The following is a 23,595-nucleotide window of genomic DNA, read 5'->3' on the forward strand; positions in this document are numbered from 1 at the left end:
TGCATCCCCAGTCCCAGACCCACTGAAGATCCCCCTGACCTCTGTTCTCATCCTGCCCCTGCCCCTGCCCCTGGTGTGATAAATCAGTGAAACCGCCAGTCACCGAGCACCTGTGATGGCCAGGCCCAGTGGCAGGATCTGAGGATTGTAAGAAGACCTGGCCCTGCCGGGCGGGGTGGGGTGGGGGGTGCTCACAGGCAGGTGGACATGGATGTGACCTGCCATGGGTGGGAATCCCCAGGCCCATCTCTGCAAGATGCCACTGTTCCTGCTGACTCATGGTCAAGACACTGCCATCTGGAAGCCCCTCTCCCGATTCCTGGTTCTGGACTTGTGAGGTTGTCAGGCTGCACCCGGGATGGCTGCCCTCCCAACAGACCCAGCTCCTCACTGGCCACACTGCCCTGTCCCGTTGACTGCTCTGCCTGACATGCCTTGGGCTGGGGATGTGGCTCAAGCGGTAGTGTTCTCGCCTGGCATGCGCGCGGCACTGGGTTCGATCCTCAGCACCACATACAAAGATGTTGTGTCAGCCGAAAACTAAAAAAAAAAAAAATAAATATTAAAAAACTCTCTCTCTCTCTTTAAAAAAAAAAAAAAGAATGGCAGGCCTTGGGTGGACTGCTCCTTCCTTCCTGCCCTGGACACATGCAGGCTCCCACCGTCCAGACCACACTCCACCCTGCCCCGTCTCAGCCAGCTCAGCCTTCTATGATTCCTACCTTGACTCTGGGCTGCTCTTTTCCTGTTCCTAAAATGTGCTTCAAACATAGATTTTGCAAGGAGTCTCTGCTAGCTCAGATCTTTGTGCCTGGCAAAGACTTGGTTCTGAATAGATCTCCAAGGAACCCCTCCCTCTGGCCTGGATGGAGCCCCTGCCTTCATTATTTCCTTGGCACCCATCTGCTGCTGGAGGGGACAGGCTGCTTCCTGCTGGCCCACTTTTGCATGGAAAGCGAGTCTTCCCTCAGGTGGGATTTGCCACTTGAGAATCTGCTCCCTGTAGAAGGACCACATGTTCTTCCTAGCGCTTTCCTCTTGCCTTAATATGTTTTCTGTTGCTATAACTGAATACCACAGACTGGGTAACTTATAAAATACAGAGGTTGATTTGCTGAACGGTTCTGCAGACCAGGAACCCAAGCACAGATTCTGATATCAGGTGAAGGTTTTATTTACTGCATGATAATATGGCACAGGGTTAGAGCAAGCATGCTCCCTCAGGTCTCTCTTCCTCTCCTTATAAAGCCATCCATGCCAGCATGGAAGCCTCCAAGACTGCTTTGAATTCTAATCATCTCCGATCTTCAAATACCATTAACATGTGAGTGTGATATTAGATTCCAACACAGGAATGGGGTGACACACCCCTGGGGAGCAATGGGAGGTGGGGGAGGCCTCCCTCCCCAGCAGCCCCAGCAGTCCACCCAGAGGCTGCTCAGCCCAGCATTCTCTCCCTTCCGGCTGCTCCCTGGTCTCCAGGGCCCCAGCCGTAAGCAGTCAACATCACTCAGCGCTCTGTGCTGGCTGCCAGCTCCTCCCCAGCTCTCAGGGACCCTCTGCTCTGTTAGTACACAACGCACTCATCGATTTTAAGTCGTTTATTTCTTTTCACATTTCCCATCTCTGAAATCGAACGTGCCGACGATCAATAGTGCAGCATAGTTTAAGTTATGGTTTTTAGTGGCGCGTAAACTATCGCCTTAGTTGGTGCCTCTTAAATTCCTAAACCCCACATGCTCTCAGACGTGTGCTCCTGGTGCCTCCTCCAGCTCAGCATCTGTTCCCAGACTCACAGGAGCCTTCCTCTCGGGCTCTCTCTGGCATCATCACATCCCTTTTCCGTACACCTAATGGCGTGTCACCCTGGATCTGGCATCACGACAATTACGTTTGTTTTTCGGCTCATGGTTTGGTTTTGAAGTTACTTTATAGAAAGGCAGCCATGGCTCCAATGTCCCCAGTTTAACAGTGACTGAAAGTGATTACTCAGGGTAGGGTTTTGTGAAACCGAGGGGGTTTATTGAAAGAATAAATAGGCCCTTTTGTTAAACTCTATAAATCATGAATAGCCATGTAAGGCAAACACACACACCCACACACACCCACACACACCCACACACACACATTCACACACATCCACACACACCAATACACACATCCACACACACCCACACACATCCACACACCCACAAACACACCCACACACACCCACACACATCCACACACACATCGACACACACTCACACACAAACCCACACACATCCACACACTACACCGGGGTGCAGTGCATACGTGCATGCAGGCACACTTTGAGAGAGACAGACAGACAACCAGAGAGCAGAGACAAGCAGAGGTGGAGAGGCAGGACTACTAGATGGATGACCAGGTCCCGGGCGAATGACAGCAGCATCCTCCCATGGAAGGAAAATGCATCCTCATACAACTAGGCTTGGACCACACAGGAGTCTCAGGGAGGTGTCTGAGTGCTTCCCAGACACTGTTGTGGTGCTGGATGTCTGAGTCTATCCCGCTCACCTGTGATCCGAAGACCTTCAGGCCAGCGCACTGACCCTGCCTCCAAGTCAGCCTCTCCGCGCTGGCAGCAACAGGGATCTGAGCTGGAGGTGGGTGGGTTGAGATCCAGCCTGCTCACCCACCAGGTGGACTTTCCCACCCAGATCTATTTTCCCAGTGGCTCGTTTTCTACAAGTGGTGGGTCTCATTCCCCTCAGCAAGAAGGTGGCTGACGGCCCCCACGGGAGCAGTGGGCCCCTGACCTCCAAATCCAAAGTGGACATGAAAGTCATTGTAAAAGCCAGGCACAGTGGTGCAAGCCTGTAATCCCAGCAACTCAGGAGGCTGAGGCAGGAGGTGCAAGTTCAAGGCCAGCCTAGGCAACTTTGTGAGATCCTATCTGAAAATAAAACAAAAAAGCGAGGGACGGAGCTCAGTGGTAAAGTGCCTCTGGGTTCAATCTCCAATATCAAAATAAATAAATATAAATAAAAAGAGCTGGAGATGTAACTCCGTGGTAGAGCACCCGCCCAGCACGCAGGAGACCCTGGCTTTGATCCTTAGTATGAAAAAATAAATAAACACACACACACACACATACACACCTGTGGCTGAGGATGTAACTCAGTGGTAGAGCACTAGTGTAGTATGTGCAAGGCCCTGGGTTTGATCCCCAGCACCACAAAAACATTAAAAACTAAATTTTAAAAAAATGACCTTTCGGGGGGCTGGGGTTGTGCTCAGTGGTACAGCGCTTGCCTGGCATGTGTGAGGCACTGGGTTTAATTCTCAGCACCACATAAAAACAAGTAAATAAAATAAAGTCCATCAACAACTAATAAAATATTTTTTTAAAAAATGACCTTTGGTGCTGGGGGTGTAGCTCAGTGGTAAATCATGAATTTTGTACATACAAGGTCCTGAGCTCAATCCTCAACACCAAAAAGAAACAGAAATTAGAAAAAAAATTTAAATAAAAAAAATCTTTAAATTATCTTTGTGGGGGGGGAATGAACACACACAAATACATGCACACATAAACACACACTCAAGAAAAATACATTCTAAACTATTGAAAATAAATCTCTTAGGCTTGTGGGATTATAGGCACTTTCTTTTGTTTAAGAAAGCCTGTGTTTTCTAATTTTGCCATAGTGAAAATGTAATACTTGGATAGCAAAATACTTTTAGAAATAAAAGCTTGAGACTGAAAGAAAAAAAAAGCCCTTTAAGAGGACCCTCGGTGGCCCTTGCAAGGGCCCTTGATTGCTGCAGGTCACAGGATGTGAGGGTGTAGGCGTAGGAGTCTGAGGCTTTTTCTGGATCGCAGTCACTCCCTTGGCCTCACGGGTCTCCGCTGCAGATGGCCTTTGTGGTTGGGTGACATTCTGGTCCCTTAGCATGTGCCTCTCTTTGGGGGTTCTGGCTCAGGCATCGGAAGGCGTCCCCATGAGACTCTTCACCAAGCTGGACCAGCTCATCGAGTTCTACAGGAAGGAGAACATGGGACTGGTGACGCACCTGCAGTACCCAGTGCCCCTGGAGGAGGAGGACGCCGTCGACGACCCGGAGGAGGACACGGGTAGGAAGGGGTGGACAGGACGGCAAGAGGCTGGGAGGTACCCCCGGGATTCTGCCCTCCAGGCCCCACAAGGGCTTAGATTAGAGTGTCCCATATGAGAAGGAGAGAGTGTGGCCTGATGGTTAAGGACAGGCTAGGCACACAGGCTCTGGAGTCAGGCAGACATGGATTGGAATTCCTCCCCAGCTTATCAGCTCTATGGCCCTAGGTAAGTTACTTAACCTCTCTGAACCACCAGTTTCTTGTCAAAGAGACAGCAAAGACTGGGCATGGTACCACACACCCGTGACCACAGTGACTCAGGGGCTGAGGCAGGAGGATAATAACAACTTTAAGGCCTCCTCAGCAACTCAGAGAGACCTGCCTCAAATTTAAAAAACTAAGAAAAGGCTTGGGGTGTAGGTCAGGGATTGAGGGCCCTTAAGTTAAATCTCTAGCACCAGAAAAAAAAAAAAAAAGGAGAGTCAGTTAAAAATAGTGCTGTATATACCACTCAGAGCATCACAGGGATCAAATGAGTCGATGAATGTAGTGTTCAGAGCCTGGTACACAGTAAGCACTCAGTAAATGCAGCTACCACCATTTTCATCATCATAATTTCACCATGAGGAAGGGCGATCCTTGCACCAAACTGGAAGGATACTAAAGATATTTATTTACATCATTAAAAGTGTGTGGAGGGCGGAGGACAGCACTTAAAACCTGTAGGAAAACAAAAAACAAAGAAAGGTCCCTAAAAGCAGGTGAGCCTCAGGGCTGCCTCCTGCATGGTGTGGGGACAAAGCCAACAGGGCAAATCCCATGGAAACGTCCGCATCAGGAAGTCAGCTCACTGTGGGGCAGGCTTTTTCTCTTCTCTAACGTGCATTTTCTAAAAAGAAATCAGGAGTCACCCACCTGAGCCCTTTAGCTACTTAGCTTTTCCCCGAGGGAGAGATTAGACCAGAATCGCTGTCGTCCCTGGCCTGACCCCCGCCTGTCCCTGGTGGGCTGCCGTCAGCTCAAGCTGGCCGCCCTTTCTGTCCTTCTCCTATGGGCTGGCTCGTGGGTCTCCATGCCCGCTTTTCTTCCCACCACCTGGAGACCCCCTCTTAGTGGGGGCACAGCTTATCGGCTGCAGAGCCACCTTGCTGGCCTTGGTAGGGACAGCAGGAGCCAGGCAAGGCCTTTCCTAAAGGACCACAGCTCCACAGAGGCTGAAGGGGACCCAGGCAGGCCATGTCCCTCTCCCCCACCCTGGTCCAAGGAAGAGGTGCCTTTGGGGATAAGCAAGGTCCATCTTCGGCATAGTCAGAGTCCATGGCCACCAGGGTCCCAAGGCCACAGCACGGCCTTGACCTCTGGGAAGCTGTCCTACAGCAGTGCCCTCTATATGCCACCATCTCACTTCCCACGGGCCACCCACCCCCACCCCAGCTTGCTGTGGCCCTCTAGGATGCTGTCTGGACAAAGACCCTGATACACTTCCTGTGAGGGCTGGAAAGAGAAGCCCAGTCCCATGACCCTGGCTTCACTTCCCTAGTCGAGGCCACCCACTGGCAGATGGGACGAGAGCAGTGTGCACCCCAGCCCACGGGGTCCCACTTGGCTCAGGTCTTCTCAAGGTGCTGCCAGTCCCCAGTGCTCAAAACAGACTCACGGCCACCTTCAGAACTCCAGAGGGGGACAGGAAATGAAGTGCCACCCATTAAGGAGAGTGTCCCTCTGCAGTGCTGCGGCTGGAGGGTGGAGGTGGCCATTAGGAGTAGGACGGTGCTTGACCAGGCTCCTGGGCCCGGGGGGAGCTCAATGACCTTTGTGTGTTTGTGGTACGTGAAGAAAGGGGATTCTACAGAAGGTGGGCAAGAGTCTCTGCTCTCAGGCCAACTCCAAGTGATTGCTTCAGCTTTTCAGGTCTTTGAGCGAGGGGACCCTGTCACTTTCTCAATGCATCTCCAAGGGTCCAGGGAAAGAGAGGAGGGAGGGCAGAGAGAGGGGTCAGGGGAGAGAGAAGAGCGGTTGGTGGGGCCTGACTGCCTCCCCATCCTGCGTCCCCATCTTGTGCTCTGGCCTCATTCTGGGGACTGTCCTCTGCCCGGCCCAAGGCACTTGCCCCAGCCCCTGAAAGGAGGTTCTGTGCTGCTAACCTGCCTGGCTTAGTGTGTCCCAGCCAGCAGTCCCGCAGGCCACCCTGCCCCCTGCACCTGGCAGGTGCTGGCTGAGTTCACAGTGGGACAGACAATTGCACAAGGCCCGGCCCAAAGATCATGAATGCCAAGTCTGCTGCAGGAAGCTCTGTCTGGTGAGGGAGTCTGAGGAAGTGAGGAGGCGGAAGAGCCATGGGGCACAGGCGGGGACCTGGTACTTGATGGCCCAGACCTCACAGGGCTGCGGTGAGGTGTGGGGTGGGGTCTGCGGACACAGCGTCCTCACCAATGACATTGCCTTTCTCTGGGTAGAAAGCGTCATGTCTCCACCCGAATTGCCACCAAGAAACATCCCTCTGGCTGGGCCCTGCGAGGCCAAGGAGCTCCCTCCAGCAGCTGAGACTCCCAGAGCCGAGATCAGCCGGCCCAGCCTCTCCGAGACGCTGTTCCAGCGGCTGCAGAGCATGGACACCAGCGGGTGAGTGTCCACCTGGCAGGGCCCTTCGGAGGCCAGTTGTGGTGCATCCAGCACTCAGCTGGGACTCTGGGGAGCATGCCAGTCCCAGAATGATGACCTCTCTCCGGCCATCCAGGTCTGTGTGCATATGACTCATTAATAGCAAGGTCAAAAAACAATTTTTGGGGGGGAGGGTGGAGTACCAGGGATTGAACTCAGGGGCCCTCAACCACTGAGCCACCTCCCCAGCCCTATTTTGTATTTTATTTAGAGACAGGGTCTCACCGAGTTGCTTAGTGCCTGGCTTTTGCTGAGGCTGGCTTTGAACTCACGATCCTCGTGCCTCAGCCTCCCGAGCCGCTGGGATTACGGACGTGCGCCACCATGCCTGGCCAAAAACCATTTTTTATGTTTTTAGACAAGATTATTTCTCCCTCAAGACTCTTGTTCTTTGCCTGCTTTTTATCAGGATCTTACTGTTTTTGTCATCAAGTTTTAGGACCGCCTTATATAGTAGCCCTTTCTCCATCATCCTGAGGGGGGTAAAATATCTATCTTCTAGCTCGTTGCTTACTTTAAAAGTTTTGGAATGTTTTTACGTTGTTCAATGTTGGATCCTCTGAGGAGCCTGAGTCATTCCCTTGGTGAACGCAAAGTCACTTGTATCATTAGGAGGTCATTGCTATTCTCCGGGCAGACAGCAGCTCACCACCCACAGCTGCCAGCGTTCTTAAAGCCATCCCAAGTGCCAGTCACCCCAGGAGGCACACCTGCTTATTCCACGGATTCTCACAACAATCGGATGCAGAGGGACGGTTCCCTTCCACAGAGCACACCTGAGTCTCAGAAAGGTTTGCTCCAGGGCCCAGAGTGACTGTCCCTGCTCTCATGCCACACAGGGATACCCTTCAGGCCCCAGGAGGACACCACAGAATTATTGCCCCATTAGGGGGCCCAGGACAAAGTGGTGACATTCATAAAAGAGCCTGGAGAGGGAATGGGCACCCAGATCTAGAAACAGGGGATGCCATGATCCTGGGTATGTGCGTCGGGGGTATGTGAGTTGTGCCCCGGGGTTGGAAACACATGCAGACACAAATACGGTAGCTCCCTGCCTTGGGTGCTTGCTGCTCTTGAGGCTGTTGACTGGAGCCTCGGGTCTGGCTGAAGTAGTTGGTCATCTCCAGGGGCTGAGTGGATGTTCAGGGCCATACATGGGAGGAGCTGGCCACTCAGGGCTGAGGGAGCCCTGACCCCGCCCTGCATTCCCATGCAGTCTGCTGAGGATCTCTGCTCTCCCTGAGGCTCACATTCTACCTGTGACCACCCTGTCCCTGAGTTCCAGGATGGGGTCCTCTGCACCTAAAAGGACACAGCAGGCACCTGAGCTCATTTAAACTGGGAGCTCAAGGAGGGTTCACACAGAGACTGTTTATGGAGTGCCGATAGATCTGCAGGAATCAACGGGGAGAGCAGGGTGTTGTCGTGTGATCCCAAATGCCAGGGCCTGAGCAGCCAGACCTGGCACTGCCTCATCCCTCTTGCCCTCTCTCCCTCCTACCGGTGCTTCCCAGGCCCACCCAGCATGGACCAGGGCCAAGAGAGCCCTGGACTTGTCCAGCCGTCCCTGCTCCCCTGAGCACAGGGAGGATGGAGGTCGGGGAGAGGAAGGGAAATGGAAGGTGGGCCTCATTCTTTCACCAGCCGGCCAAACTCAACCCCACCACAGGGGGTTCAGGGTGCTGTTCTCTCTGCCTGGAAAACCTTCCCTCAGCTCTCAGACCACCAGCTCCTGGGTGTTGTCCCCTCGTCTGAGGCCTTGTTTGCTGGGCATGAAGGACTGTCCTGAGCTCACAGCATAAGATGACCTCATAAGCACGACTCTGGTGCGGCAGACGACGTGGACCTGCCGAGGGTCTGGGGTGCCTGCCTCCTGTGCTCACTCCCTGAGGTCCTACTGCCATCTTAGAACAGGTCACTGTTGAGCTTGCCCTCCCAACAGTGGACCTGAGGGTGCCAGCGTATGTGGGCAGCTCTGGCGGTGTGGTATCCATGGCCAGATGCCTGACTCCCCAGGCTCTGGTGTGGAAGGAGTGGGTTCTCTACTGCAGACACACCCCAGAACTCCGGAGGCCTGTGCTCTGAGTCCCCCATGAGACTTCCAGAAACCACCATGGCATCTTCTCCTACCATAAACACCTCTACTACCCTGGGGTGTGTGGGTCCCCAGCGGGGGAACTGCCCGTACCCAGCCTGGACCTACTAGACAGCTGTCTCCTGCTGTGGGGCGCATGGAGCGGGCCGCCTTCCACGGCACCCGTGAACGGGTCAGAGCCCTAGACAGGTGTGGTGCGGGCAGTGCAGGCTGTCCTTCCTTTGTGGTGGAGAAATGGAGTGCAGTCTCTCTGACATTGCTCCGTGGTATGGTCCAGAGTGTGAATGGCATCTGGTCCCAAGGGACTGCCCCAGCTCCTGCTGGCTGGTTCCCACAGCCTCTCCAACGGTGAGGCCCGCACCTCCCCTCCCGGCTGGATAATGGTGGTTTTCCAGCCTGGTTACAGGTCTGGGGCCGGGAAGGAGATGAAGGTATCTCCTGAAAGGAGTCATGACTTACACAGCAGAGGCTTTGCCTCTTCACACAGGCCTGGGGAGGGCTGTAACAGGAAGGGAGCTACACAAAGGGCCCCTTATGCCCCCAGGGCCTAGCCTGTGGTCTAGCCTGTGGCCGATATGTTGGATGAATTAATAAGTCAGTGTACCCTGTCTCCTATGAATTAGTTACTCAAAAGCGTTTTGTTGTTGTTGTTCTCTGTGAGAAAAGCTACCCCCACTCCCAAACGAAGCTGCCAGGGCTGCCCCCATGCCCTCTGATTTGGCAAAACACAAAGGAAGCACCTGGGGGTACAATACCAGCCACAGGCTGCTAAGATGCCTGTTGTCCTTGCTCCCTCCTGGACACACCCGTGGGCTCTTCTCTAGGCCCACCCAATGGCATTTGGTGCATGATCCTTGAGTTCCTGTGCTATTTGCCAAAGAGATGAATAGTCAGAGTTTTAACGGTGGATAACTGGTCATGATTTTCCCAACACGTAAGTCTAAATGACCGTGTCAAGATGTTAAATGCAGTGAATTCCTTGGAGTTCAGGGACGCCCCCCAGGTGCCCTCAACACTCCCCACTCCTGTTGACTCCTACTGATGGGAGCAGGTGCAGGTGCAGGGGTTCTGCCAGGCTGAGCAGGGCGTGAGGCCCAGCCGTCAGGAAGGCCTTGGGGTGGGGAGTGGGCTGAGGGCACTTGCTGGGCCATGGTCCTTCAGGACACTTGCACACGTGTACCCAGGTCACCCCCTTGGTCTCCCTGCAGGAGCAGAGGTGCAGGGCAGGGCAGGGGAGGGGTCTCTGCCTGGGTTTGCTTCTCAGCTAACTCAGGTGCGGAGATGGGACAGAGCAAAGGAATCACGGGAGGCAGCAGGGTGCCCTCCGCCAGCCCTCACTTTAAGCTTTAGAACTCAGATGCTGCGTCTGCTTTAGAACTCATCTACTTTGGTGGCCAAGTTCCTTTCTACACGGAGGACGGCCTTTAGACGACTCTCAATTACAGGACTATCTGGGCTCTTTTGTGCAAGTCAATCAGATCTCATCAGACAGGTCATAGGTAACAGGTTAATTACTACAACATTTCCGAGCAAAATTAACCTTTTTGGGTAAACATGATCTATATCTTTACGCCAAGTCTTCTTTTTCTTACATCTCCAGTCCTTTTTATTTTTTCATTTTGAGACAGGGTCTCACTAAGTTGCTGAGGCTGGCCTCAAATTTGCAATTCTCCTGACTCAGCTTCCCTAATCTCTGGGATTATTGGCATGTGCCACTGTGCCCAGCCCATTCACTTTTTTGTGGGAGGCGGGTCCTAGAGATTGAATCCACTGAACCCCATCCCCAGCCCTTTTTATTGTTAATTGCTGAGGCTGGCTTTGAATTTGTGATCCTCCTGCCTCAGCTTCCCAAATTGCTGGGATTACAGGAGTGCACCACTGTGCCCAGTCCCCACGCACTTTTTAAACTGAAGAAACTGGGACCCTACAAGGGAGAGCAAAGCCAGGACACCTGGACAGCCTTTCTGCCACCTATATGCCCAGCCCTGTATCACTCAGACTTCTCCAGGAGCCTGGGGTAACTCCAAGCTCTCCAGTGTGCATGCCAGACCCGGCCCCTCGCCATGTCCAACTTCCAGCCCTCTGATTCTTGTCCTGTGAGTAGAGAGGTGGGGAGATTGCAGGATATACCCCGCCTGTCTTCTTTTTAAAGGACAGCTGCTTCCCAAGCCCCAAGACAGATACCTGCTCTTGCTGGACCCCTTTACCTCCTCTTACCTGGGCCTCCTCTGCAGTGAGGCCAAGGGGCCTTTGCACAGGTTTGCACACATTCTCCTCCAGGGCCACGTCTCAACCTGGGACCAAGGAACCTCAGCTCATCGTGGTCCTTGCTGTGACTGCTTCTATTTTGCTTTTTCCTCTCCAGTCTTCCCGAAGAGCATCTCAAAGCCATCCAAGATTATCTGAGCACTCAGCTCGCCCTGGACTCTGACTTTGTGAAGACGGGCTCCAGCAGCCTCCCCCACCTGAAGAAACTGACCTCACTGCTCTGCAAGGAACTCTATGGGTAATGGCAGCCCCTGAGGCGGGAGGGGTGGAGAGAGCACCGAAGAAGATGCCCTGGGGGGAGCCTGCAGGGTGGGGCTGTCCCAGTGTCCTGCGGCCCTCATCTCATAGTAATTGAGCAGCAGATAGAGCTTTGTGGTTGTTTTCATAGAATCTGAGCTGGTGTGTGTGTGTGTGTGTGTGTGTGTGTGTGTGTGTTTCCTGGTGCTGGGATGGAACCTGAGCAAACGTTCCACCACTGAGGAGCAGCCTCAGCCTGTCTTGTTTTTAAACTAGAGTTTATTTGAGACAGGCATGGTGGGGCACACCTGTATCCCAGCAACTCAAGAGGCTGAGGCAGGAGGATCTCAAATTTGAGGCTAGCCTCAGCAATTTAGCAAGCCACTAAGCAACTTAGTGGAACCCTGTCTCAAATTAAAAAATTAAAAGGGCTGGGGATGTGGCTCAGGGGTTAAGCACCCTTCAGTTCAATCCCCAGTGCCAAAAACAAAAACAAAAACAAAATCACGTTCGTTTGAAGTCAGTAGCTCTGGAAGTGGGGAGAGACAGAGGTGACTTGGTCAGAATCCAGCCTTTAGCTTTTGTTTCCCATTCTTCCTACAGAAGCCAGCACATTGACAGGTACTTAAGGGTACCAGCTTATCTTCTGGGTTGGTGGTGACAGCCCAAAATTTCCAGTGATGGCTGTTTTTCAAAGTGAACCGATTCACTAAAAAGTTCAATTTTCCAATATTAAATTCATTAAACAACCAATGGTAAAAATTCTGATTTTTGTAAAGATTCTCTTGATTTTACACTTTTTATTTTATTAACCTTAAACTGAACCTCAAGTTCAATTGCATTTCAATTGCTAGAAGTGCAAAAGTAAGGCCGATATGTCATCAGATGAATTAGCAAAGAATAGTTTAAAAGGCTAAAGCTTGGGGTGATCTGTAGGAAGTGTCCAGGAGGACGGGAGTGGTGGTGCAGGCCAGCCACCCTAACAACCTGGGGGGCTGAGCAGGAGGATGAAAAGCTCAAGGCCAGCCTCAGTGACGTAGGCAAACCCTGACCCTAATATAAAAAGGGCAGGGGATGTGGCCGAGTGGTAAAGTGCCCCTGGGTTCAATCCCTGGTACACACACCCAGTCACAAGGAGCCCAAACAAACCTGTCACAAACGAAAGGTCAGCATTTCGGTTGGGAAAACTGTCATTTCTGTGGATGAGCGCTCCTGGATCGTGCTCTTTTGTTTTATTACACCTACAGCAGTGTCAAGCTTCTCTGGTTAGTTCCTCGCCGCGGTGTCTATTGTAGCTTAGTTGACGTACACAAAAGACTCTTTCATCATCCGCAACCAAGTTTGGCTCCTAAAAGCACAATCGGTATATTTGGTACATGTGACAAATGATTTCTTTGACAAATTGAGCCGTCATCAAATGGGACAGTCAAGCTTCATTTCAACGAACTGGCCTTCAACAGATGTCATTCCGTAGCCAAACGGAACCATCATTTTTCTACATTTCCATGGCAGATTGTGTTCCACGTGATGGTGTGTTTATAAATCATCATCACTTGTGTAAAGGCTTCTGAATGGCACTTTCTTTTTTTAAAAAAAAAACAGGTTTCGTAATGGCTGATAACAAGCTTTTATTTCTGCTTTGGCACAGATCCCAACCTTGGCTGTGTGGTGTGGAGGAGTAAATACAGTTCAAAATTTCTATTAGGCCTCCCCTAGATCCTTGGGGGCATCGGCACCTTTCCCTGTCAGTGCATTGCTACCTGCTGCACTTCCCCAGGTAGCGCTGTGGGGACGGCAGCTTCCCCTCCCTGCCCACTTCTCTGGTACCTTGTGGCAGCACAAAGTGCTTCCTTCCGCATCGCATCGCCAGCTTCTCATCTCAGTGCTGGACACTTCACCTCAAGTTAGGATTAGAGGCGCTGCGTCCCCTTCTTCCCTTTGGTAGGTCAAGCAATAGCCTGGCCTGGAGACAAGGTTAACCGAGGGGCAGAATGTCAGAAAATCTTAGGTATTGCTGGGTGTATTGGCACATGCCTGTAATGCCAGCAGCTCATGAGGCTGAGGCAGGAGGATCTCAAGTTCAAAGCCAGCCACAGTAATTTAGCAAGGCCCTAAGCAACTCAGCAAGACCCCCATCTCTAAATTAAAATAAGAAAAAGGGCGGAGGTGTGGCTCAGAGATAAAGTGCCCCGTCCAGGGTTCAAACATTGGTCAAAAAAGAAAAGAAAAAAAAAAAAACTTAAGTGACAACAAAATTGTGCTTCCCCTCCCCACTGCCATCCCTGCAGATGTAATTCCATGACATTCTAAGCCCAGAATGTCCAGACTGCTTTGATGGGGACAGGCGCGTTCAGACCTTCATTCAACACACAGGAGTCTGAGCCGCAAGACCGGGGGACACGCAGAAAACACTGGGATTTAGACTAAAACCTGAAGGAATCATGTGCATAGATGTCCCAATAGCTAACATTTTAAATTCATCCCTCGTTTTAAAATTCAAAAAAGGGAGTAGAAGGATACTGCTTTAAGAAAGCAACATGTGTCAATGCAAAATCGATTATACTTGACAGGGAGCCTTTAAGTGATTCCATTAAACACCTGAACAAAAGACAGGAGATGCTGTTTCCGCTGTTTCTCGCCTGATTATTTAATACCGCATGACAGATTTTTGCTAAAGCAAGATAAAAAAAAGAAGAAGAACAAAAAAATTCAAAGAAGGAAAAACATAGGGAATATGAAGACGCATCCATACATCCTTTGGGTCTGGAGTTCTGGGGTCATCACTGAAATTGAATAGGAATCTGGGGGAAATTAACCAACTTACAGAGACAAGGAGGCAGCCAGCCGTCCCTCTGGGGGTCCAGGAAGGCCTGCAGGGGGCTGAGGTCCTGCCCAGAGGCCCTGGCAAGCTTTCTGGGGACCAGCTGGCAGTCATTTCCCTGGACAAATCCTTCACAGGATAAGGTCAGTTCTTAAGTCTTCCTGAGACACACAGGGGCCACCACAGGGACCATAGAGTGGATAAGCTCTGGGGACAGAACCGGCAGCTGTTCCTAGAAGCCTTTTCTGTCCTCCACCTGGTGACATAAGGAAATCACCTCTCTCACCCTCCTGTTCAGAATCAAATTGACCCTGGAGACCCAGATCCTGGCGTAGGATCACAGAAGTCCCCAGGGTCTTCCCCAACCTCAGCTATGAGGTGAAAAGCTGGCCTCGTCCTGTGCTGGGGGAAGGGGCAGACTGACCACCCCTCCCCCGTTGCCCTCTCCCTTCTCCCCAAGGTCAGACTCCCCAGTTAAAGCCTTACTCTCCTGTGTTTGCTTTTCTTGGCCTGATTTCATTTCTATCGCCATCGGGTCCAAAGTTCCATCTCTGTGCCATTCCTGAGTGTCATTGATCATTCTGACCCCAAATAATACTGCCAAATGTGTCTGGGAGCCATTCAGATTTCTCCAAATTTTAAAGCAGTTAGAAATACAAGGAAAACAGCACTATTCTTAGAACATCCCAAAGATTCAGTTTGTATTATTTGTGCTTTTTGGATAGTGTTTTGAAAAAGGAGAAAAAGATCTAGATAATGTTTTTTTTTTTTTTAAAGAGAGAGTGAGAGACAGAGAGAGAGAGAGACTTTTTAAATATTTATTTATTTATTTATTTTTTTAAGTTTTTCGGCAGGCACAACATCTTTGTTTGTATGTGGTGCTGAGGATCGAACCCGGGCCGCACGCATGCCAGGCGAGCGTGCTACCGCTTGAGCCACATCCCCAGCCCAAGATCTAGATAATGTTAAAACTTGTTCTGAAGTAGCACTTAAAAAAAATGTTTTAGCCCAGAATTCTTTGATGAAATGGTCACTTAAAACAGTACCACTTGCGCTCCGCTGGGTTGTGGCTCAGCAGTAGAGTACATGCGAGGCCCTGGGTTTGGTCCTCAGCACCATATAAAAATAAATAAAATAAAGGTATTGTGTCCAACTACAACTAAAAAATAAATATTAAAAAAAAACACCAAAAAAACAGTACCACTGTGTCTGAGCAGGGATAGAGCCCCCCCCAGGGAAGGGGTGATGGTAACCATACCCCTGCTGCCGAGCTTCTCCCTGGCACACCTTCCCTCCATCCTGAGTCCCTAAAGGAATCCTGACCATCATTTTCTTCTTCCTCTTTTTCTTTTTTCTACTTTGGTGGTGCTGGGGATGGAACCCAGAGCCTGTGCAGGTAGGATGGTGGCAAAGTGCTGTACTATTGAGCTGCACCCAGCCCTTGGATGGCCTTATTTCAAAGTCAGTAAAGTAGGCTGGGCTTGGTGTGCACACCAGTAATCCCAGCAACTCAGGAAGCTGAGATAGAAGGGTCTCAAGTTCAAGGCCAGCTTCTACAATTTAGTGAGACCCTGTTTCAAAAGAAAAAATTAAAAGGTCTCAGTGGTTAGGCACCCCTGGGTTCAATCCCAGGTGCCAAACAAACAAACAAAGGCAAAACTCATCAAAGTCAGTAAAATAGAGCACCATCCTTGAAACTGTAAGATGTCACGAATACTCAAATGCTATGTTGCCCAGCACACAGGGAGCTCTGGGTCTATTTGAAGGGATTATGGAGACTGGAAACAAATCCTACCACATTTCAGAAGAGCTCATGCAATCGACTGACCCAAAAGAACTATGGGAATAAAATGGCACTTTGAGTCAAAATGAATAGTGATGTAGTGGGACTGTTTCCCTGCATACCAAATAATAAAATTCTAGATGAGGTAAGGAATCAAACATATACAACACACACGAAACTCATAGAACAATCTTTTTTTTTTTTTTTTGGAGGGGGGGAGGTACCAAGATTGAACTCAGGGGCACTTGACCACTTTGGGCAACAAAATTACCAAGGAAAAGATGCAAATTAGAATAAAAAATTACAAATAACTTTACAATGAAATCCATACCATCTAGGATGAAAATAACATAACAACAGGGATAAGTACAACACAGATTAAATTAAGAAGTAAAGCAAAATGTAAATTTTACAGCAATATATAAAAATACTAACAAAATTCTCAACAGAAAATTGCCAAAGGGGATAAACAGGGTTTTTTGTTTGTTTGCTTGTTTTTGTTTTTTTTAATTTTTTTGGTAGTTGTATATGAAAAGCATGCCTTTAATATTTTATTTGTTTATTTTTATGCAATGCTAAAGACCCAGTTCCCACACATGCAGGCAAGCACTCTGCCACTGAGTTACAGCCCCATCCCTAAACAGTTTATGTAAAAAGAAATGTAGTAGAAGTCAACCAGAAAAATACAGCAGAGGCATTAAAAATAGAAGGTATGCAAGTCCATTGTTTTGGTAATGCTGGGGATCCACCCCAGGGCATTGGCATGCTATATTCATTAATATTAAAGTACAATGTCAGGCAGGTTAAAAAGGAAAAAGAGAAAAAAGTGGTAAAAAAGAATGCAGAAGCGATATTGGCCAAGCAGGCCTGAACAGAGCTGGAGACCCTCACTCAAGGACTTAGCAAAACTGACCAGGAGCCAGGATCCCTGATTCTTCTAATTCTGTAACTGGAAATAAGAACAGAAAAGCTATATGAACAAAGCTGTTCAGAGCAGCCTTTATTTATAATAGCAAAGATCTCAGAGTAACCCAAATATCTAACAACTGATTTTGGCACATTTACTTGATAGACTATTTTGAAACCATTAGGATGTTAAACATGTACAAACATGAACAGTTTTTGATGAAATAAGTGAAAAATCAAACGCAAAATTGTCTGCTCACCATGCTTAAAACGTGAAAACAATAGAAAGAGATGGGAAGGGAACAAAGAAACGATAAAGTCCTAGTATTAGATTTGTCTCTGGATTTGACAATGGAAAAAATCCCTCTGGGCTCCCTCGAAGCTGCTAGAAAGGGATTTGCATCAGAATCCACCAGTCCCCAGCACCAGGAAGCCCTTGTATTTAAAATGCAGATTCCGGACCAAATCAGCTTGGAGCCCAGAAATTTGCATTTTTAACAGGGGTTGTGTGTGTATGTGTGTGTATGTGTGTGTGTGACTCCTGTGAGTTAGACCGGGAACCCAGGATTCCTACGTGATTTCAAAGTAGTTTGGGTCTGGACTGGAGTTCCCTACCGGCTGCGTGCTCTCACGCGGCTGAGACAAAACCCAGGTAAACTCCGTTCTGCACACAGTGGGGCTCCAGTTTGACGCCGAGGGGGAAGGGAGGGGGTCTGGGCCGACGGGCCGGCCCTGGCTGGCGGATTGATCTTTGCCTGGGCTTGTCCTTGGGAAAGGATCACCGGCCTTTGCCAGGCCCAGTGTGACCGTGTCTCCAGCCAGAGCCGGAGCCGTCTTGGACGCACCTTCTCGGTGCCCACTAACCCTGTTCTTCACCCCGTCCCCTGGCCTCCAGAGAAGTTGTCCGGACGCTCCCGTCCCTGGAGTCTCTGCAGAAGTTGTTCGACCAGCAGCTGTCCCCTGGCCTCCGTTCTCGTCCTCAGGTACAGGGTCTTGGGGTGGAAGGAGGAAATTAATAAGCCCAAGGAGGGGGATGAGCTAGCCAGCGTCGCAAGGGCCCAGACGGAGAGGAGAGCAAACTGGTACACTGAGGGGGAGGGGGAGGGGGAGGGGGAACCCACCCCGCCCCATCCTGCCCCTTCCCCAAAGGCGTTTCCTGTGCCAAATTTTGATTTGAAGAATAAGGATTTCAAATTATGTGCCCATCAGCTGAACTGCTGATTTAGCTCTGAATCAGGAGGCGAGCAGGACCTGTTCCCACCATGGCTCATCCGAAACTGGAAAGAAAGACAAGAGGTGACCCAATTCCTGATCCTTGCTGCTTGCTCCCGGAGAGGCAGGATAAAGACACCTCTCCTCAGGCAGGGCTGGAGGCCACCGTCCAGTTGGCCATTAGGCATAAATCTGTAAAAAGAAGAAGAAGAAGAGAAAGAGAAAAAGGTGTCCTCATCAAAGTTATAAAAACAAGCAGAAACAGTATCTTGAGGAAAATATTTGCTACAAATATTAGAGACAAAGGATTAGCAGGATTGAGAGAGAGAGAGAGAGAAAGAGAGAGAGAGACTCCAAAAAATAGGTAGAAAAATCCAGTTATTTAGATGGGAAAAGCTATAAACAAGGCTTCACGGAAGATGGAGCGGGGCAGGCAATGTATCCATAGAAAGATTTCCAACCTCCTGGGCAAGTAACCCTGAAACGACACTCAAGTGTGATCTCCATTTATCAGCCAGAAAGTTGATGGCTAAAGACGATTGTAGAGTCAGGGCCCCTAGTATTGGGGAGCCCGATGCTCTTGGATGCTCCCCGGGGCTCATCCCTCTACTGGCGGGATGGAAATGGGTTTTCTGAAAGCCATTCATGTGCAAATTTTCACTCCCCTCTTCAGCAGAGCCCTGTGTAGGTAGCCATCTTAAGGATCGCACGCTACACAGTACTGACAAAGGTGTGCACTGGAGCTTGGTCTCTAAAACCAAAAATATGGAAGCCCCATCAATGTAGAGAGATGATGAATGTAGAGAGATCGGCACCGCTGTGGGCAGATCTCCAGCCATACCTGTTGGGTGGGATATGCAAATGGCGGAACAACTGTGCACTGTGGCTTCAGCCCAGGGAAAGCAAACCAGAAGGATTTAAACCTACCGGGCCACTCTGCTCACCAGGAGGTCCGGTGGGATGGGAGAGAAGGGGGTGGGCCCAGGGCGCCTTTGCCCACATGGCTTGCTTGAGTTGTAGGGCAGATGAAAGTTTCCTCCTTTCTGCTTCCTAAAGTTTCCATCGTTGAGTCTCTGGGGCAAACTGAGAGTGGACAGTTCGACTGGACCAATAGGACATTTATACATGTGGGAGCTTCACAAAGTGTGACACTCAGAGAAGACACAGATGATTGACGTTTTTATACCACTGTGAGGCTATGGAAAGCAGCAGGGGCTTGGAGTGGGGCAGGTGGTGGTGGGTCATATACTGGGGGGGGGGAGATTCTCAAGGGGAAGCCTCTGGTCCTGAACAGTTCAGCTCTTAGTCAGCAGCCTTCAGAAGACGGGGTGTGCTGGAGGCTGCAGTGGCAGGATCCCTTGAGTCCAGGAGTTGGGGGTTAGCCTGACCCACAAAGTGAGACCCCATCTCAAAAAGAAAAGAAAACAAAGAAAGAACAGGTGAAGGCTGTACCAAGCCTCCCTTGGTGAGTGTTCACGGGTCTTTCCTAGATCTAGACAGCAGATGGTGAGACCACAGAGAGCCTCCCTTTGACTACCGATGGAGAGGGTTGCAAATTTCTTTTACAAAAAAGACAGCTTTTCAGAGCTATTCCTGGGTCTGCAGTTTCTGTGAATAGCCATCTTGAAACATGCCAAAGAAGAATATTTTGAGGTGGCTTATTTTGGTCTTCCACAGAATTTTTTTTTACAGAGAAAATATATTTGTGTTCTATTTATACAACTGAAAAAAATTCACCAGGAAAAAATATATTTAAATGTATTTCTTTGAAGTGGATGATGGGTTAATTTCTAAGAAAGCAAAAACAAATCTCGATGAAACGGGACCAGCTAAACATCAGAAATTAGTTTGAGAGGAAGAATGTGCACCCAAGTCCTTGATCAGGAGACAGGCCCCCAGAGATGGGCCAGCAGCCATCAGGGTGAGGGTCTGCCCCTCAGAGGACAGGTGTTTGCATTTGGAGGTAGGACAGAGCAGTGACAGGAGTGGAGTGGTCTCCTGTGAGACCCTGGATTTCAATCCATTTCCTTCATGGCCCCAGACGGGGAACACCTGTAGAAACTTAAATAGAGCAACAAATATACCACTTATGGTAACTTTGAAGCAGCATGTTTTTAGAGGTCTGTTCTGTTGAGAAAACAGGTGGTTGATTACAGCATTTGAAAAAATATACAAAAGCTCTATGAGCCCTAGATTATGATGTCCAGCCTACTTTAATGCACCGTATCAATTTTGTTGAAGTATTTGCAGAATCTATCACTCGGAACTTACTGGGTTAAAGGAAGGTCGAGAATGTCACCTTTGGTATACCTTCAGAATTCACAGTCAGGAGGGTGTTCAGAGAGGCTGCCTGGCATAGAGAAGGAAGAGGCGCCTCGGTCAATAAGACTAGCCCCTTGGGCCCTTTGAGCCCCGCCTGTGAACTGGGGGTGGTGGTGTCCTACAGTGCAGGGCTGGATAATGGGGGAGGATGCCCGTGAGACTGGCATCTGAGCAGTCAGATCCTTGCCACACAAGCCCTTAGCCTTAGGAAGGCAGACACTCCCCAGACCCTGGTGGGACCCTAACCCCTGCAGGGAATCTTTCCAGGGCTGTTGAAAGGCTCCTAAAACTATGCAGTCAAAATGGTGAGGAGCCTCAGGGCAGCCAAGAGCCCGGGGTCTACCCTGCACAGAACCCAGAATGGGGGTTTGTGTAGGCATCCCCTTTGAAAAGTGCTGCTAAGGTGGATGTGGCATGCCTGGGACTCCAGGGCTGAGGCAGGAGGATTGCACGTTTGAGGCCAACCTCAGCAACTTAGCAAGGCCTTAAGCCACTTAGTGAAACCCTGTCTCAAAATAAAAAAATAAAATAAATAGAAAGGACTGGAGAGGTAATGCAGTGGTAAAGCACCCTGGGCGTCAGTCCCCAATAAGAGAGAGAAAAGAAAGAAAAGTGCCACTAAGGGGCAAAGTGGGATAACTGGGTGGACTGTGTAACCCGCAGGTGACACCCGTGCCAACCCACCCGCGGGCAGGCTGCACTGCGAGTTGCACCCTCAGCCTGAACATTAGTGACATTTCGACCTGGGTAGCTCTTTGTTGTGGGGACTGTCCTGTGTGCTGGCCTCTACCCACTGAGTGCCATTAATCTCCCCAGCTGTGCTGCCTGGAAATGTTTCCAGATGTTGCCAAGTGTCCCCTGAGGGGTAAAATGTACCTGAGAGCCACAGTACTCAACCCGCATTCAAATCCCGCTGTGTGCTAGCTCTAGCACACCCTGTCTCTGCTCCCCCAGGGCTTAAAATCGTGCTTGTTATAGGAATTCATCAAATGATCCTCGTTATTAGGCAGAAGTATTAGAAAAGCTACAGCTCTTGTCCCAGGAACTAACTCCCTGGGCTCAACATCCTTGTGCTCTGAAAGGTTCTGCCAGACCTCCCCCAAAGTCACAGATCCAAAGAGGGGAGACACCAGCCTAAAGCTGCACAGCAACTGTCCAGGGTAGAAAGCGGGTCATCTCAAGTGTCCACACGGGGAAACAAGGAGGTTTGAATCCATGCTATCTTAGTTAATTATGAGCAAAACAACCCCAAATGAGGGGTGGCAGAACTGCCCCGCCTACTGACCAGCATTTCTTAGCCAACAGGTAGCCTTTCTGTTCTGCCCTTGCCTGCATCTAGATCCACTCTTCTCAGCCTTTCCCTCATTGATATCTAGACAGATTGTGAGCTTTCTTAAAAAGTAGTCAGAGAAAGCACTGACACGTTAATAGCCATGATGATGGTGGTGAGGTGATTGGGGGAGTTAATGATGCTGATGGGACTGGTGGAGGAGGTGGAGGTGTGTCTTGGTCCATTTTCTATTGTTATAACAAACTACCTGAGGCCAAGTGATTTATAAAGAATTGAGGTCTGTTCTGGCTCATGGTTGTGGAGATTGGGAAGTCAAGAGCAGGTACCTGCATCTGCGCACTATCTGGTGACAGCCTTCTTGCTGCATTATCACCAGGCGAGGGTAACACAGGGCAAGACCGAGAGCCGAGCAGGCTTGCCAGAGAGCACATTGTCATAACAAAACCACTTTCTTGGTGGGGTAGAGGCTGCAGTGATGATGGCGATGGCAGGAGTGGCGTAAGGAGATGGGTAGAAAACTGAGGTCAAAAGCAAACATAGCCAGGCTGATACGCTGAGCAAGGAGGGAGGTGAAGGGACAGCACTCTTTCCATTCTGCTCGGTGTTCAAGTTAGGCATGTGTCTGATTTCCTCATCCTCCTGCAAGACTAACTATGCATCCCCAGCTCCTGGCAGCCTGTCTACCTTAGAATGGAGACTTTACAGTGCTTGTTCTGTGAACAAGTGCTCGATGGCATGGACTTGGTGCCAAGCAGAGTACAGGTCCTGCTCTGTGTTTTATTAGCTGTGTGACTACAGATAGTAACTTGAGCTCTCTGGGCCCTTCTGTTCACAAACAACCCTATTGAGCCTCTCCAATGGTCAGAGGGTGTTCCTAGTGCCCAGGCTGCAGCACTGGTCACAGTGTCCTTGGTCTCAATTCTCGTGGCGCCTGTGTTCTATCAGGGGAAGCACACAGGGAGGTCATACATGGAGGAGATAACTTGATTGATAGCAATGACCAGGCGGCTATCCCAGCTGGAGGGGACAGGGACGATTTCCCAGTGGTATGAGACCTGAATGACAAGGAAGTGCCCTTCTCAAGTGAAATCCAAGTCCCTGGAGAGCCTTAGAAAGTGTCACTCTCGGCAGATCAGCAGTGGGGATCCGAGCGGCCCTGGGGGGCGGTGCTGGAGCCCAGCGCCTTCGAGGGCAGGGTAAGGAGTGGACAGTGCTGTCCCTGCAGGGGAAGCAGCTGGCCTCGGGTTTTAAGTGGTGGAGTGGGTGTGTTTGGGGAGCAGAGCAGGCTCCGTAGTGCAGGAGATTGGGAGGGAGGAGGTAAGATCAAAGAGGCCTGGAGCTCGAGGCGACTGAGCTGGAGGGTGACGGGCTCCCCAGAGGCAGACGAGAGCAAAGGCGTGACGATCTGGTTTGGGCCGTGAGGATTCTGAGGATTTTGCGTGTCCCAGTGTCCTCATCTGCAGAGGGGATGAAGACAGTGGTACGCAAGGCTGTCGGGGAGCTGGAACCCGGTGGAGCAAGGGGGCGAGGGCGGTGCTCAGTGTGAGCCGCCTTCCTGATGATCACGCAGTCAGTGCCACCCTCGTTCTCGTCCTCATGTCCCAGGTGCCTGGGGAGGCCAATCCCATCAACATGGTGGCCAAGCTCAGCCAACTGACAAGTCTGCTGTCCTCCATTGAAGACAAGGTATTGCAGGGGGTCCTGCAGCTCTTGTGGTTTCTTGGGGGGGGTCCCCTGTTTAGACAGAGGATGGCCAGGTTGCAGGCTCTGTGTCCCTTCTGACTCTGCCCCCTGCTGCTGCCCACAGGTCAAGGCCCTGCTGCATGAGGGTCCCGAGTCCACCCACCGGCGTTCCCTCATCCCTCCAGTCACCTTTGAGGTAAGAGGCCATGACAGTGGAGACTGGCCTTGAAATTCA

General features: G+C 50.4%; 1 protein-coding gene and 1 long non-coding RNA gene across 2 annotated transcripts in view; one reads left to right on the forward strand and one right to left on the reverse strand.

Moving 5' to 3' along the window:
* Positions 1-23,595, forward strand: part of Inpp5d (inositol polyphosphate-5-phosphatase D) — a 108,759-nt gene that overhangs the window by 44,063 nt on the left and 41,101 nt on the right. Inside the window, exons 3-8 of the mRNA XM_015481580.2 lie at positions 3,949-4,099; positions 6,538-6,703; positions 11,203-11,343; positions 17,748-17,835; positions 23,283-23,363; positions 23,485-23,556. Coding sequence (XP_015337066.1) covers positions 3,949-4,099; positions 6,538-6,703; positions 11,203-11,343; positions 17,748-17,835; positions 23,283-23,363; positions 23,485-23,556 — 699 coding nt within the window. The remainder of the gene's footprint in view (positions 1-3,948; positions 4,100-6,537; positions 6,704-11,202; positions 11,344-17,747; positions 17,836-23,282; positions 23,364-23,484; positions 23,557-23,595) is intronic.
* LOC125618300 lies at positions 1,743-23,384 on the reverse strand. The gene is made up of 3 exons (XR_007349547.1): positions 23,080-23,384; positions 5,614-5,617; positions 1,743-1,756 (listed from the first exon to the last, which is right to left on the reverse strand). It is a non-coding gene; the product is annotated as an uncharacterized LOC125618300 (long non-coding RNA).

This window comes from Marmota marmota, unplaced genomic scaffold (assembly GCF_001458135.2).
Source record: "Marmota marmota marmota unplaced genomic scaffold, marMar, whole genome shotgun sequence".
NCBI lineage: Eukaryota > Metazoa > Chordata > Mammalia > Rodentia > Sciuridae > Marmota > Marmota marmota.